The 15,191-nt window shown below is 36.7% G+C and overlaps 1 protein-coding gene across 8 annotated transcripts in view; it reads right to left on the bottom strand.

Annotated features, from left to right (window-relative positions):
• The window catches only part of LOC126237445 (KICSTOR subunit 2-like), a 93,715-nt gene that overhangs the window by 51,566 nt on the left and 26,958 nt on the right, over nt 1-15,191 (bottom strand). The window contains exons 1-2 of one of the 8 annotated variants that reach the window (XM_049947564.1): nt 7,298-7,459; nt 4,117-4,263 (exon numbers count right to left, since the gene is read on the bottom strand). The exons of 2 other annotated variants lie outside the window; for them this stretch is intronic. In XM_049947564.1, coding sequence (XP_049803521.1) covers nt 4,117-4,263; nt 7,298-7,381 — 231 coding nt within the window. In that variant the 5' untranslated portion in view covers nt 7,382-7,459. Of the gene's footprint in view, nt 1-4,116; nt 4,264-6,909; nt 6,993-7,297; nt 7,460-15,191 lie in introns of those variants that run through there. 5 more of the 8 variants (XM_049947569.1, XM_049947568.1, XM_049947567.1 and 2 more) reach the window with 5 other exon arrangements.

Raw genomic sequence — 15,191 nt, 5'->3', positions numbered from 1 at the left:
ATGACTGTTCACAGTATCCAGTTAGGTCCTGAGTGACGTCTTGCTCGGAGTTGCTTTTGCTCAGTTGTTAGCAACATTAGAATAAATCTTGCGAAGATCCTCCTGAGGACAAAATGTTCTGTTAAAATGGAATGAATGGATCCAATACTAATTTTAGCCACATCTGCAAGTACTCCAGTCATGATCTGTCTGTCTGCATCACCAGAGTATTTATGTGGTCAATAACAATTCATCAGTGGATTTTGAGAGCCTACCTGAAAGTAGGAGAAAGAAAACTGGCGTTCTACGGATCGGAGCGTGGAATGTCACATCCCTTAATCGGGCAGGTAGGTTAGAAAATTTAAAAAGGGAAATGGATAGGTTAAAGTTGGATATAGTGGGAATTAGTGAAGTTCGGTGGGAGGAGGAACAAGACTTTTGGTCAGGTGATTACAGGGTTATAAATACAAAACCAAATAGGGGTAATGCAGGATAGGTTTAATAATGAATAAAAAAATAGGAGTGCAGGTTAGCTACTACAAACAGCATAGTGAACGCATTATTGTGGCCAAGATAGACACAAAGCCCATGCCTACTACAGTAGTACAAGTTTATATGCCAACTAGCTCTGCAGATTATGCAGAAATAGATGAAATGTATGACGAGATAAAAGAAATTATTCAGGTAGTGAAGGGAGACGAAAATTTAATAGTCATGGGTGACTGGAATTCGAGTGTAGGAAAAGGGAGAGAAGGAAACGTAGTAGGTGAATATGGATTGGGGCTAAGAAATGAAAGAGGAAGCCGTCTGGTAGAATTTTGCAGAGAGCACAACTTAATCATAGCTAACACTTGGTTCAAGAATCATAAAAGAAGGTTGTATACCTGGAAGAATCCTGGAGATACTAAAAGGTATCAGATAGATTATATAATGGTAAGACAGAGATTTAGGAACCAGGTTTTAAATTGTAAGACATTTCCAGGGGCAGATGTGGATTCTGACCACAATCTATTGGTTATGAACTGCAGATTGAAACTGAAGAAACTGCAAAAAGGTGGGGATTTAAGGAGATGGGACCTGGATAAACTGAAAGAACCAGAAGTTGTAGAGAGTTTCAGGGAGAGCATAAGGGAACAATTGACAGGAATGGGGGAAAGAAATACAGTAGAAGAAGAATGGGTAGCTCTGAGGGATGAAGTAGTGAAGGCAGCAGACGATCAAGTAGGTAAAAAGACGAGGGCTAATAGAAATCCTTGGGTAACAGAAGAAATATTGAAATATTGATGAAAGGAGAAAATATAAAAATGCAGTAAATGAAGCAGGCAAAAAGGAATACAAACGTCTCAAAAATGATATCGACAGGAAGTGCAAAATGGCTAAGCAGGGATGGCTAGAGGACAAATGTAAGGATGTAGAGGTTTGTCTCACTAGGGGTAAGATAGATACTGCCTACAGGAAAATTAAAGAGACCTTTGGAGAGAAGAGAACCATTTGTATGAATATCAAGAGCTCAGATGGCAACCCAGTTCTAAGCAAAGAAGGGAAGGCAGAAAGGTGGAAGGAGTATATAGAGGGTTTATACAAGGGCGATGTACTTGAGGACAATATTATGGAAATGGAAGAGGATGTAGATGAAGACGAAATGGGAGATAAGATACTGCGTGAAGAGTTTGACAGAGCACTGAAAGACCTGAGTCGAAACAAGGCCCCGGGAGTAGACAACATTCCATTAGAACTACTGATGGCCTCGGGAGAGCCAGTCATGACAGAACTCTACCATCTGGTGAGCACAATGTATGAGACAGGCGAAATACCCTCAGACTTCAAGAAGAATATAATAATTCCAATCCCAAAGAAAGCAGGTGTTGACAGATGTGAAAATTACCGAACTATCAGTTTAATAAGTCACAGCTGCAAAATACTAGCGCGAATTCTTTACAGACGAATGGAAAAACTGGTAGAAGCCGACCTCGGGGAAGATCAGTTTGGATTCCGTAGAAATGTTGGAACACGTGAGGCAATACTGACCTTACGACTTATCTTAGAAGAAAGATTAAGAAAAGGCAAACCTACGTTTCTAGCATTTGTAGACTTAGAGAAAGCTTTTGACAATGTTAACTGGAATACTCTCTTTCAAATTCTGAAGGTGGCAGGGGTAAAATACAGGGAGCGAAAGGCTATTTACAATTTGTACAGAAACCAGATGGCAGTTATAAGAGTCGAGGGGCATGAAAGGGAAGCAGTGGTTGGGAAAGGAGTGAGACAGGGTTGTAGCCTCTCCCCGATGTTATTCAATCTGTATATTGAGCAAGCAATAAAGGAAACAAAAGAAAAATTCGGAGTAGGTATTAAAATTCATGGAGAAGAAGTAAAAACCAAGGTTCGCCGATGATATTGTAATTCTGTCAGAGACAGCAAAGAACTTGGAAGAGCAGTTGAACGGAATGGACAGTGTTTTGAAAGGAGGATATAAGATGAACATCAACAAAAGCAAAACGAGGATAATGGAATGTAGTCAAATTAAGTCGGGTGATGCTGAGGGAATTAGATTAGGAAATGAGACACTTAAAGTAGTAAAGGAGTTTTGCTATTTAGGGAGTAAAATAACCGATGATGGTCGAAGTAGAGAGGATATAAAATGTAGACTGGCAATGGCAAGGAAAGCGTTTCTCAAGAAGAGAAACTTGTTAACATCGAGTATAGATTTAAGTGTCAGGAAGTCGTTTCCAAAAGTATTTGTATGGAGTGTAGCCATGTATGGAAGTGAAACATGGACGATAACTAGTTTGGACAAAAAGAGAATAGAAGCTTTTGAAATGTGGTGCTACAGAAGAATGCTGAAGATAGGTGGGTAGATCACATAACTAATGAGGAGGTATTGAATAGGATTGGGGAGAAGAGAAGTTTGTGGCACAACTTGACTAGAAGAAGGGATCGGTTGGTAGGACATGTTTTGAGGCATCAAGGGATCACAAATTTAGCATTGGAGGGCAGCGTGGAGGGTAAAAATCGTAGAGGGAGACCAAGAGACGAATACACTAAGCAGATTCAGAAGGATGTAGGTTGCAGTAGGTACTGGGAGATGAAGAAGCTTGCACAGGATAAAGTAGCATGGACAGCTGCATCAAACCAGTCTCAGGACTGAAGACCACAACAACAACAACCTGAAAGTGTGCCACTCTTCACTGATTTTGCCCACAACACAAAATCTGACTTCAAGAGTTCGCTTGTCAACAGTTAGCCAGCAACTGGTTGCTTCTGCAGTCATGAAAAAAATTAGGCTTGTCCACTGTGTATGCCTACAAACAGTGTACATGCACCCCAATAACATTGTTGGTTTCAACAATAAAAAAATAAGCTCAGATACTTTTTGAACAGCTCGTATAGAACTTTTGAATCAGATAATGTAGCAGTGTAAAATTGTAAAAAAATTACATCTCCTCTACAGTTTCTCGATATAGGCAATATTAATGATAACATGCACCACCTACATTACTTTCCAATTTTCTTAAACTCTGTCCCTTTTTAACAAAAAAAGAACATGCAATTACTTTGATTTACACATGTCATACACTAATGACTTCCTGGGTATTTTTCCAGTAAAGTTAAAGATGTAAAAAAAAAAGTGTTGGAATGTAGTACATTTGTAACGATAGCACTGTACACGGGCAAACAATGGAAAATCCAGGATAGAGTAATGATAATAATGTAAGAATAGACTGCTTCTCGCCATATAGAGGAGATGTTGAGTTGCAGACAGGCACAATAGAATGACAGCTACACATTTGAGCTTTTCAGCCAAATGGCCTTCTTCTAAAGTAGAAAACACACACATATTCATGCAAGCACAACTTGCACATGCATGAGCACTGTCTCTGGACACCAAATCCAGCCTCGGTGCCCACACACAGTGATCAGGTCCATGTGAGTTGTGCTCGCAAGAACATGTGTTTGTGTGTGTGTGTTCTCTATTTTAGAAGAAGGCCTTTTGGCTGAAATCTCAAATGTATAGCAGTCTTTCTGTTGTGCTTGTCTGCGACTAATATCTCTTCTATATGGTGAATAGAGATCTTTATTAATGATATGTACATTGCATTTTACTTGTCATTAATAGATATCCTTAACAAAAATACTTACATCTTTGCGTAGGAAGCCTTTATTTTTTGTTACAAAAAACCCTAAATCAACATAGGAACGTTCAGCAAGTGCTACCTGAGACAAATGTGTTAGCAGCATTCCCCATGGTCCTGTTAGCCCAAGTCGCGAAATCTCTCGTTCTTTTTCCTGTATCAAAGAATACAAATGGTTGAGGAAAATGCATGAAAAAGAAGATCATAAAGAAATATTGAAAACACATGAAATTATGAGAACAGACTTATAGTGAATAACAAATCAAAGAAACAAGAAGTTTCTATTTGCAGAACTATTCCCTTTAAGGGTAATGACAGGGCACAAACAATGTTAACAGCTTAATTACATAAACTGTCATCACAGATATAGGTTGATCATTTCCAATGCTGTTAAGTGAGATTATGAATGACATAAATACTACTCCAGTTTATTCCCTGAAGAAATAAGATGTAGGATTGTAAATATCTCATGAAGCCGAGATTACATAAAACAGTTAACTGTGGGAAAGATACTAAAATTATATGTAGACCAGTGAACTCAAAGTTATACAAGAATTACAGGTATGATCTGTAATTCCACCATACAATGACATCATGGCTTTGTTTTCAAGCTCGGCTACACTTTGAAACTTTGGAAGTGATACTGAAAGTGACAAACTCTTCCTTTATTACTGTCATTGGTGGTTATCAACCCATTTAATGCTGTGTCTTATCATTTGGCAATAACTTCTAGTACATGAGAAATCCATACAGGAACATGCCTCAAACTATTATCACTAGAATGTAATATCAATAGACTTTCGTAGTGACACATCATATTGCAAGTAAAATGACTTGAAACATGACAGTCCAAGAAATTCTGCAAAGTACTACTTTATATTGAAACCAGTGAAAAACTGAAACTAACCAACCATCAAGGTCTATCAAACGTGTGTTATCTAATATGGATCTGTATGTATATTTTTTTACAAAATTAGAAAAAAAGCTTGCTTTTTGTGTGAATGATGAATTCACAGTTACACTCCACTGCACTCACAACCATGCAAAGAGAAACAGACCAAGAGGCTGAGTACCCATGGACAATTTTTACTGTCTGTGGGTTCTCAGGCTGTAGGCTTTTTTTCCCTCATAACATGATTCCTGAGGACAGTTCATGTACTAGAGATAGCCTATTGTCAAGTAACAAATACTAAAATCATTCAATGGCGTTTTCCACTTTTCCTCGTGCTATTCCACAACTGATTTTTTCCAGAGCAGAATCTCAGGGTAAGTTGTAACAAAACAATTCATAATATTTCTTTCCATCACTGAAAAATTCACTTCCTCATAGAAACTTTCAGAACTCTCTAAGTTTTACGGAATTTCATGAGATATCCCTGACTGTGTCAAACGGGTGTACAAGAGCATGAAAAGTGGCATTCACTTCGAAGCTGTCCTATCCAACAAGTTAACACTGCTCTGCATCAGGTGTGGGGGTGCTGCAACAGCTGTTGTTCATCATAGTCATGGACACTATTCCATGAGGTCTTCTTCTGCACTGATGATGTCATGATTGTTGCATTCGTAAGACTAACATTACAGCAACAAGTATAGGCATCACATGATTGTGATCATGTTGGACTCTGATTATCACAAAACAGGCTACTTGGAATCAAGTTTCTGATTACGGAATACTCCAAACTGAAAGGTGATGTCTAAGGAAGATATACATATTAGTGGCATTTAGGAAGTGTGGCAGTGATATCAGTGGCAAATCAGTGAGAATCAAGGTAATCTAGCTGCTAGGTGAGAGCTTACCAAAGTCCCAACACATTTGAAACCTGAGATACATAAGAGACACATCCATCCTGAACTCTGGATGGCACAAATGTTGGATAACAGCAGCAGCCACTGAATGACATACCTATACTAGGAAATGTGTATGTCCCCAGGTGATTGTCTCCAACAATATAATATGGCAACAATCTTGCATAGCTCTCATTAGACAGAAAAATACGAAAAGACAGCTTCCACGATGTGGACAGGTCCTGCAAGCATCTTGTCCTCCAAAGTCCAAAACTCCATACACAATGGAAAGCAATGAGCAGTAGTTGTGTCGACAATCTAAGTTCAAACTGGAAGAGTAGCTAAGCCATGCCCCTGGAATGTAACACTGACTAAAGTGTAAAAAGTTTTGAGATTCATCTACTACTTGAATTTTACGTAACCTTTTCCAAAATAGCTGTCACAATACATCTACTATTCAACAGTAAATAGTGAAAAGACTGAATATACAAACGATACTTGAATTACTGTTCTGTATTTAACTGGTTTCAGTTATACATAAAATATCAATATTGGGTCAAGGAACATAAATTGAAGCAACATTAAAATGTTATCGAATGAATAAACATAGCGGCACGGTAGTTTAAAAATCTTCAATGGTCACTTATGGATGACATCACTGATTTTGGTTATATCTGACGGACACTTTACCCATCTGCCTAGTAGGACTATTCGTATTTACCCTGTGGACGAATCTCTACTTGTAATATCTGGAAGTAATAGGAAAAAAATTTAAGTGCTATTGAAAGTTTATGCTGGTGTGATATTGGTGGCCGGAAAGTACTCTTAAACATGATATCTGTCATCTGGTCTACTACATATTTTCAATGTCACACCAAACGAATTATAATAATAACATACTTTAGTCTTCTATCGTGTAACTTCCGTCTAAGAAAGGAAAGAGCAAAGGGTCTAAAAGTTTCAAAACAAGAGGATGGGGATGTTATTACGATTAGCGAATGATAATGAAACTAACGAATCTCCGAGATGCAGGTTTTCTACGATTTATATTTCTGCCTCTCATAACAATTCTCCATATACATATCTGTAAAGTTTTTACGTGTCAACATCACGTTCCCAACACTTCAGCACAACAATTCGTACTAAAATGGCGCTTTTTGGAGAGATCTTCCATGCAGTGTAACACTGAAACATTGTTTTCTCACAGAAATCATATTTGCAACCCCTATAATTACAAATTTTTGAACCAAATATTAATAACATTAAATCAGACGTATAGAATCACAAAGCCGAACATATCGTTTTGTCATAGGGACCCATAGACGGGGAAAATATTTTGCGCAACAAAATCGTCTGATCTGTACGTTTGTTTGCTAGAGTCTTAAAGCGAAGATAATGCCCACCGCTAGCTCCCTGGCCTTTTCAAAATTAAGCTGCGACACATTATTAAAAAAGTCATTTAAGAACTCTTCCTGGTGGTCTGTCATCGCGGAAAAAATATCACACACATGCACATCTACACATCCATAACAATAAACACAACATTGACACTTGGTTCAAGTAAACACAATCAGTGAAATTTAGGCACAGATACTCCTCCCCCTAGCATAGTCAACTGACGGTTTATTAAGCATTTGGGCGAAACCTATGTATTTTATAATACACATTTCCATCAGCAATACGTATTACACACAATTTTCGCACAACTAATAGAGGCTTACTTCGATATCATATGGTGCCGTTTACAATTATTTGTAATCCATATTTAAGCATTAAAAATACAATCGACATCATCCTTTGCGTTCATACACAATACAAGTACATCCATATCGTTAAAGATACTTAAGATCATTATTGTCCACACAATTGTCCAACATGCTACACATGAAATGTACAATATATTCACATGTATAAATTTATTATAGATTAAAATATATTGGTACATAAGATCAGCTTTAGGAGAAAATTTTGATCTATTAAATTGTATAAAATGCTTTTTTTCTACAAGCCATTTCTTGTCGCGTTTTTAAACATAGCCTGTGACACATTGTGTGCCTGTACTGCAACATGTTAATAGTTTTACCCCCTACATATATATATAACTATCGTGAGTTTGCTTATATCTAGCGATTGGGATGTCTATCTGCTGTTTTAGGCGTATGTTATACTGACGGACAGATCGACATAGTTTTTGAAAATGTTAGTTTTCTTTCATACATATATTAGAAACTTAGAATGAAGAGGGATATAACTGTTGGTATCTTTACTTTTTTAAAATGTGATCTGGAGAGTCATTATTTCTGACTCCACAGGTGCTTTCTTTTGTCACATGAGAACTTTTTTTTCTTAAGGGAATTCCCCCTTATCAACAGCATTTGTCAAGCTGATGCAGTAGTTTAATTATAACACAAAAATTTAGTTTATAACATGCTCACTTAAGCTGTGTTTACACTAGCAAGTCGCTTGCAAAAGTTATTGCTGCAAGTTATTGCTAGCCGCTTGCAGCTGTGTTCACACATCAGTGCAAGAAGTAAGCAAGATTCTTCTGCAAGTTCTTTAGCAAGAAACTTGCGTCAACAACTTGCTGATACTGTTTACATATGCTTTCAGTACCACTACGAGTGTCAGCAGAAGTGTAAAATGACAAGTAGGCGGGTGAGATAAGCTGCAGCTCTTGTAATTGTAATGCAAAACGTGAAAAAGAAACAGAGAAGTATTTGGGTTAGAGAGTAGATAATGAGAAGATCGCAAAATGGTGCCTGTAATAACCTTTTTCAAGAACTTAGTATCGAGAGCATGGATACTTTTGAAAACTTTTGCAGAATGTCCTCAAATGATCTGGAGTATTTGTTGATGTTAATAGCGTCCGTCATTCAAAACGAGACACAATCTTCGGTACTGCTATTTCAACAAAGGAACGTTTGCTAGTCACTCTATGATTTATAGCTACCGGTGAGCTACGAATAAAATAGGAATTTCATTTATTTATGTGAAACATACAACCAAAAAAAGTTTGAATTTTGAAATCTTTTCTTTGTAGGAGACTCATGCAGTTGTTTCATATTGCCGTCAGCACGATTTCTCTGGTCGTACCTGATGTATGTAGAGCCATTTTTAACGTCTTGAAAAGGGAAAATTATTTGAAGGTATGTGAAAACATAACAATGAAATTAAATTTTTATTGAAATAAACTGCATTTTACAGAATGATATGCTTATAAAATTTTTTTTTCTAATGCTCATAAAATGGAAAGTGACAAGCTAGGTAAATAGAACATGTAATAATTACACATCGTCTTTTGCTAGACTCCTAAAACAACAAGCGAATGGATGCAGGTGGCAAAGGGGTTGTGTCTTCAAGTTATGCTACGTTCTATGTACTTCTTTTATAGATGTGTCGAATATCGACGAGATTTCACTTAATGCGCTCATCTTCTTCACTCTATCCTTAAGGTCTCGGTTATGCACGTTCCGTATTTCGGGGTAGCTCTGAATGGCTTCAATAAAATGTTCTGTATCCTGCTTCATCCATTCCCGTTCCTCTGTCATTTTCTGAAATTTGTTTGCATATAATACGTAAGATGGTTGCATAAAATTAAGTCACCACATTAAGTAAAATGTTAAATATAGGTGTTATGCAGATGACATACTTACTATAACTTGCGCTACCTACTTGCAGGAAATAGAATTAAATCCTAAAAGCTGCAAGTTACTTGCAGAAACTTCTTGCATAGTGTTCACAGTGGAAGCGGAAAACGTGCAGCAAGTCACTTCAGCAATAAATTGCTACTGTCGCAAGTCAACTTGGCGATAAGTTTACATTCGCAAATCGCGCGGCAAGTTCCTCCGCGCAAGTAAATTGCTGCAATAACTTGCTAGTTTAAACCGAGCATTAGTACAGACATAACCGGCGTGACTCTTCGATATAAATTTTCAATCAAGATATATCCGAAGAAGTTTCGAGGAAGCTCAGTCATTGGCACCATCTTTAATGCATAAGCTAAAGAGAATATTTACTGTTTTTCGATGATTAATACACAATTCACTGATTTCGAACCATTTACTGGCTGCTCTGAGACGATCCCCAGTTTCCTGCTTCAGTGTTCCTAAGTCTTTCCCAAAGGACAAAAGTTGTATTATCTGGTTAGAGTGTGGATTTACACAACATAATACTGGGCAAGAAATTTACATGTATTATGAACAATAAGTGAACCCTGTGGAATGCCCTGCATCATATCCAAGAAATTTGACCTCATATAGTTGAACTGTACAGTCTTTATTCTGTCACTCGGATATTATCTCATCACAGATAGTTCTGAACCACTAAAATCATAGTTGTAGAGTTTTTATAGCGCATTTACGTGGCTGACTTGAGTCAAGTGCCTTGGTGAGATTCAGAATTATAGCACTTACACATAATCTCGATTGAAATGAAGATAGCATAAATGAAACAATACTGTCAACTGTGACTACGTATGCTTTCGTGTTGTAATAACTGATAATATTCTTTTTGGTTCATCAGGTGGTTCATGAGTGATCTTGACATAATATTTCCATGATCCATTTGGGCGCCATCTCACAAACAGTTCTGGTGACTACGTGCACCAGCATACTCACTTGAAGATTGCAGCCAAGTGGATGGCTGTCGAATTGTGTCAATATGATTCATGATCGCACTGGAGCCCTAAGAAGAATATTATCAAAATTTTCAACAGCTTTTTTTGACAAGAAGCTGGATGTGAAGCTATATTGTTATTCACAAACAGATGTTGAGTGATTTGGAACTTAAAGCAATATTCCAGTAGTACTTTCGAAAGGATGGGTACAAGTGTGCCTGGGTGGTAATTATTAGGAGAAGACTTGTCACCTTTCTTGTGCAGAGAAGCAACAACCGTCATTTAACTAAACATCTCTTCAAGTCTCTTTAAAACTCCTCTCAGAAAGCGAGTCGTGCAGAGATGTCAGTCATTATTTATTTTATGTATTTATTTATTTTCATTTGGTCCAGTAAATCATGTTTATTACATTGTTCATACACATGACATAGGACTAGGCAGGGGTAACATAGTTAATTTATAATTACAATCGTTATTAAGTGAGACTACATGATGAACGCAATGCACACAACAGTAACATTAAATAACATAAAGTGACATGCTACACTTTTTGTATGTACGATATAGGGCATACGAGGAGAAACACAATTAATTTATCACTATAGTAGTTAATCAAGATCAGTAATAATATAAACTGACATAAAATATAATTATACAATAAACAATATTTGGTTAATTAGGTTTAGTGATTATGACGTTTCAGAAAGAGAGTTGAAGCATCAGTTAAGCAAGAACTGTTCCATCTTTACATTAAATGTATTAATGTCAGTAGGCATTTTAAATAAGAAGGTATATGGTTATATATCTTGATGAAACATCAAATGCTGTTTTACAGCGAGTCACTCATTAAAAACATCATAAACGTGCAGTAAGTCTAGAAGACTAATACAAAACCAACAATAGTCTGTAGTGAACCCAAGAAGTTTCTATAATGACAACTGACAACATTCAAAGATCAATAATGTTAAATAAACACTAATACTTTCACACTCTCCCACAACCTTTTATATATATGATGAAGCAGACACAATACCAACAAGTACCTTCGTCATCTATAGCCTTGTAAATGGTAACCCTTTGGTCAGAATGTTTGGTGCCTGTCCTCTAGTTGGTGTGTAATCCTCCCTTAACCTCTTCTCAGTAACCGGTTGACAAATGTAATGATGCATTCTCTTTACGTTTTTTGATTGTGTATAAAACAGTGATCTATTAATTAATTTGGTAGCATTTTAGTTTTCTACTTGCAAAATAGGAGCTGAGGACTCATCCACAGCTGTAATTTCTTTCAGAAGTCGATTGAACCATACAAGTGATTTGCAAGATCCACTTGAAGCCACATATTATCTCTCTAGCCAAAAATAAGCAACATGTTACTGTAAATAACTTTTCTATGCATCTGCTCCCCATGAAACTTGAGGAGACTGCCACTTGTTGATATCTTGTGCCTCTATCCCCATCACGATCAGCATCACTCTAAGGTTCAGTGTTACAGTATTCATCCTTCTCAAACTTAATATCATATGCAATTGTTGATTTATGATTCCCGAATATTTGTTTGAGCAATGCAAAATACATCTGTGTTGCCGAGGAATCTTGAACTTTCTATGCAATATCAACAGCATGTGATAAATCTGGTCTTATAACTTGTCTTAACTACATCAAACGCAAACAATTTCCCACTCAAGTTAAGTATTATTAAAAGGAAGAGACTCACCCAGTATCCACCCTAGTTCAATTCATGAAAATAATGGTTTTTAATCCAGCATACCACATTTTTCTAAAACTCTCTTCCCATGTATAGACTGATTTATTCGAATAAAATCGTCAAATTTCTTGATTTGCAAGCCCAGGAAGTAATCAGTCTTTTCTACAGAGATCTGAAATCATTTACCCAACTGTTCAATAAACTCAGTCGTTGCATCAATAGAGCCCATAGCAAACCCGTCAACATAAAACAGCAGTATCGGCTTTTCCCCATAGAACACATGTGGATCTATACAGCTCCCTGTGAACTATATTCAGTAAGATATTTAACAGGACATCCACACTGCCATTTGGAGGCTTGCTTTAAACCATACAGATTCTTCAGTAATTTGCATACACACCCTTTACCGCCATCAAAGCCCTCTGCTTGATAAATGTAGACTTCCTCCTCCAAAATGCCTTATACACCAATCATGTTGAATTCCAAAACTCAACAGTGCACACGTGATTTCAAAATTGTCACAGGGCTAAATGTGTCAATGCAAACTATTCTAAAACGTTGAGCAAAATCATTTAATTTTGCAGCAAAAACGCATCACTTTTTGATCGTGATATTTGTTTCAGTTCTGCAAACTGCTTCCCATATTTTATTTTTCTACAGAGCATTCATTTGTTCCTCCATTCCTTTCTTCCATTCTTCAGTATTGTCGGACTGTATTGCTTGTTTATAATTCCTCCTTTGCATACACACATACATTTTCACCATTGGATGTTACAACCGCAATTGCAATATTGTTTTTGGAAAAGACCTATTATTTGCCACCATTTTTTTTTGATTTATTCCTTTTTGTTGAGTTTTCTTAACAAAGAATAAGTTACAAGGTTCACCTGGGCAAAATCAAACATCTTCAAAATATCACTCTATTCCTTTCTGTCCATTGAATACCTGTACATTAATTCGTCCTGTACCACATGCTTCAATTTGTACATCATTTTTGGCATTATCCACCTCCTTAAAGTTTCAAATATTTCATATGTAGCGAACCACTCACGTTAATTCGTTTTGCGATGTGTCACAGTACTATCAATACACCATTCATCACACTATAGTTTCTTTATACATAAGGGAAAAAAATCTGGTGTCTCACCATTGTAACTTTCTTCTCAGTTTTTGAACTACCTGCATGGAAACGACTTCTTCATCTTCCCACTGTTGTTAAACTAGTTGACAATATAGTACAGTCTTTTCTTTTGTCTACACTAGTACATTCATTTGATCAGTGGCCATTTTACTTACATAAAATAAATTAAACTCTTTTCATGGGTGACCTACTTACTATGTGAAAAGCATTTTCTATGTTCATTCTGTTTTTATAATGAGCGTTTTTATATACTTGCTTTAGATGTAATTTGATTGCACCATTGTCGCTGTCTGCTATACTTCATTTTCGAAATCATTGCTGTAGCAATACTTTTATCATCATGATCTGTTATTTTCAGCTTATAATTTGACCACTGTTTTCGTAATGCATTCCATGTTTTCTCTTCAACAGGAAAATTGTACCATGTAACATAAACGTAGTTGAATTTATTGAGCAAAATTGGCAAAAATTGTCCACAAAGATCACTGTCATCGATCAGTTCGTTACCAAAGGAAGTTGATTTTGTATGACATCAAATTTGGCTAGATGGCCTTCTATACCGCCAGCAGTTTCTCTGGTACTGTCATGAAATTTGTATCTAAATATATCAGTAAACATCAGAAACCTTATCTAGCTTATCACAAATATTCTAGGTGATGTTGCATTCCCCAATAAGAGGTAAAGGCTTTGGGTCAAGTGATAGTATAAGCGGTATTCTTACATTGGTTGACTGTTCCATCATTCATAATGAAGCTCCTTGTTCTTGCATTAGCTTTAGCCCATTTATCAGATAGTGCCCTGGTACATAGCCATCACTGACGAGCAGCTTGCATTTTTAATAAGATGCTGATGATATTTGGTTTGTGGGGCACTCAATAGAGCGGTTATCAGGGCCTATACAAATTCCCAGTCATTACTCAGTCCAGCCTCGATACTTCCATGAATGATGATGAAATGATGAGGACAACAGAAACACCCAGTCCCCGGGTGGAGAAAATCACCAACCCAGCCAGGATTCGAACACGGGACTCTGTGTTCCAGAGGCAGCAACGTTAGCCACTAGACCATGAGCTGCAGACGTTTTTAGTAAGAATCCTAGGCTTACATAAGTCTATTTAGTTTTTTTATTTAGATTCTTAAGGTACATCTATCACATCATATCCTCCTCAATACATATCCCTGAAAATTTTGTATGACTCAAATTTGAGACATTTTTCCCTTTAATGTTGAAATTAGTGTTTGCAGGATGGAGGTTTTGTATGATACGAAAGTTAACTACCACAGATCTTTTTAGATTTTTCGGTTATCCAGTTGGTCCTGGACCATTCTACTAAACTTTCCCTAATTGATGACACAGTTTCCTGAAGATTTTTCTCACCTTCTGATGTAGTTAGTATGTTAGTGTCATCTGCAAAGAGTATGTGGTACTGTCATTTATTTTATTGCCCATTTACTTAAATTCAGGAGAAAAAGTACAGGTGCCACGACTAGCCCTTGTGGGACGATATACTTGATTTCTTTATTTCTTATTACTGTTAAAACCAGAAATTTTGTGTGTTTCGTTGCCTTTGTATTTTATTTCCACAATATATTGATGATCACTGTGGTATGCTTGGATTCATATTTTGGACTGCCCTGCAGTTACGCAACATCTCCATTTATAAGGTTGAAGGTATTGCTGCCATCAAGAAATGTTACAGATGCGGTACTTCATTTAAAAAATTAAAATTTGCTGATTTGACTTTCCCATACTGCAAGTTTTTATTAGTATTTCTTTATTCGAGAAGGCTTTTCTGAGGAACATTTTTTTCCATAATTTTGTTGAAACCTGAAAAA

Source organism: Schistocerca nitens, chromosome 2, assembly GCF_023898315.1.
Source record: "Schistocerca nitens isolate TAMUIC-IGC-003100 chromosome 2, iqSchNite1.1, whole genome shotgun sequence".
Classification (NCBI taxonomy): domain Eukaryota; kingdom Metazoa; phylum Arthropoda; class Insecta; order Orthoptera; family Acrididae; genus Schistocerca; species Schistocerca nitens.
The sequence above is the reverse complement of the archived record's forward strand: the minus strand, read 5'-3'. Positions and strand labels throughout refer to the sequence as shown.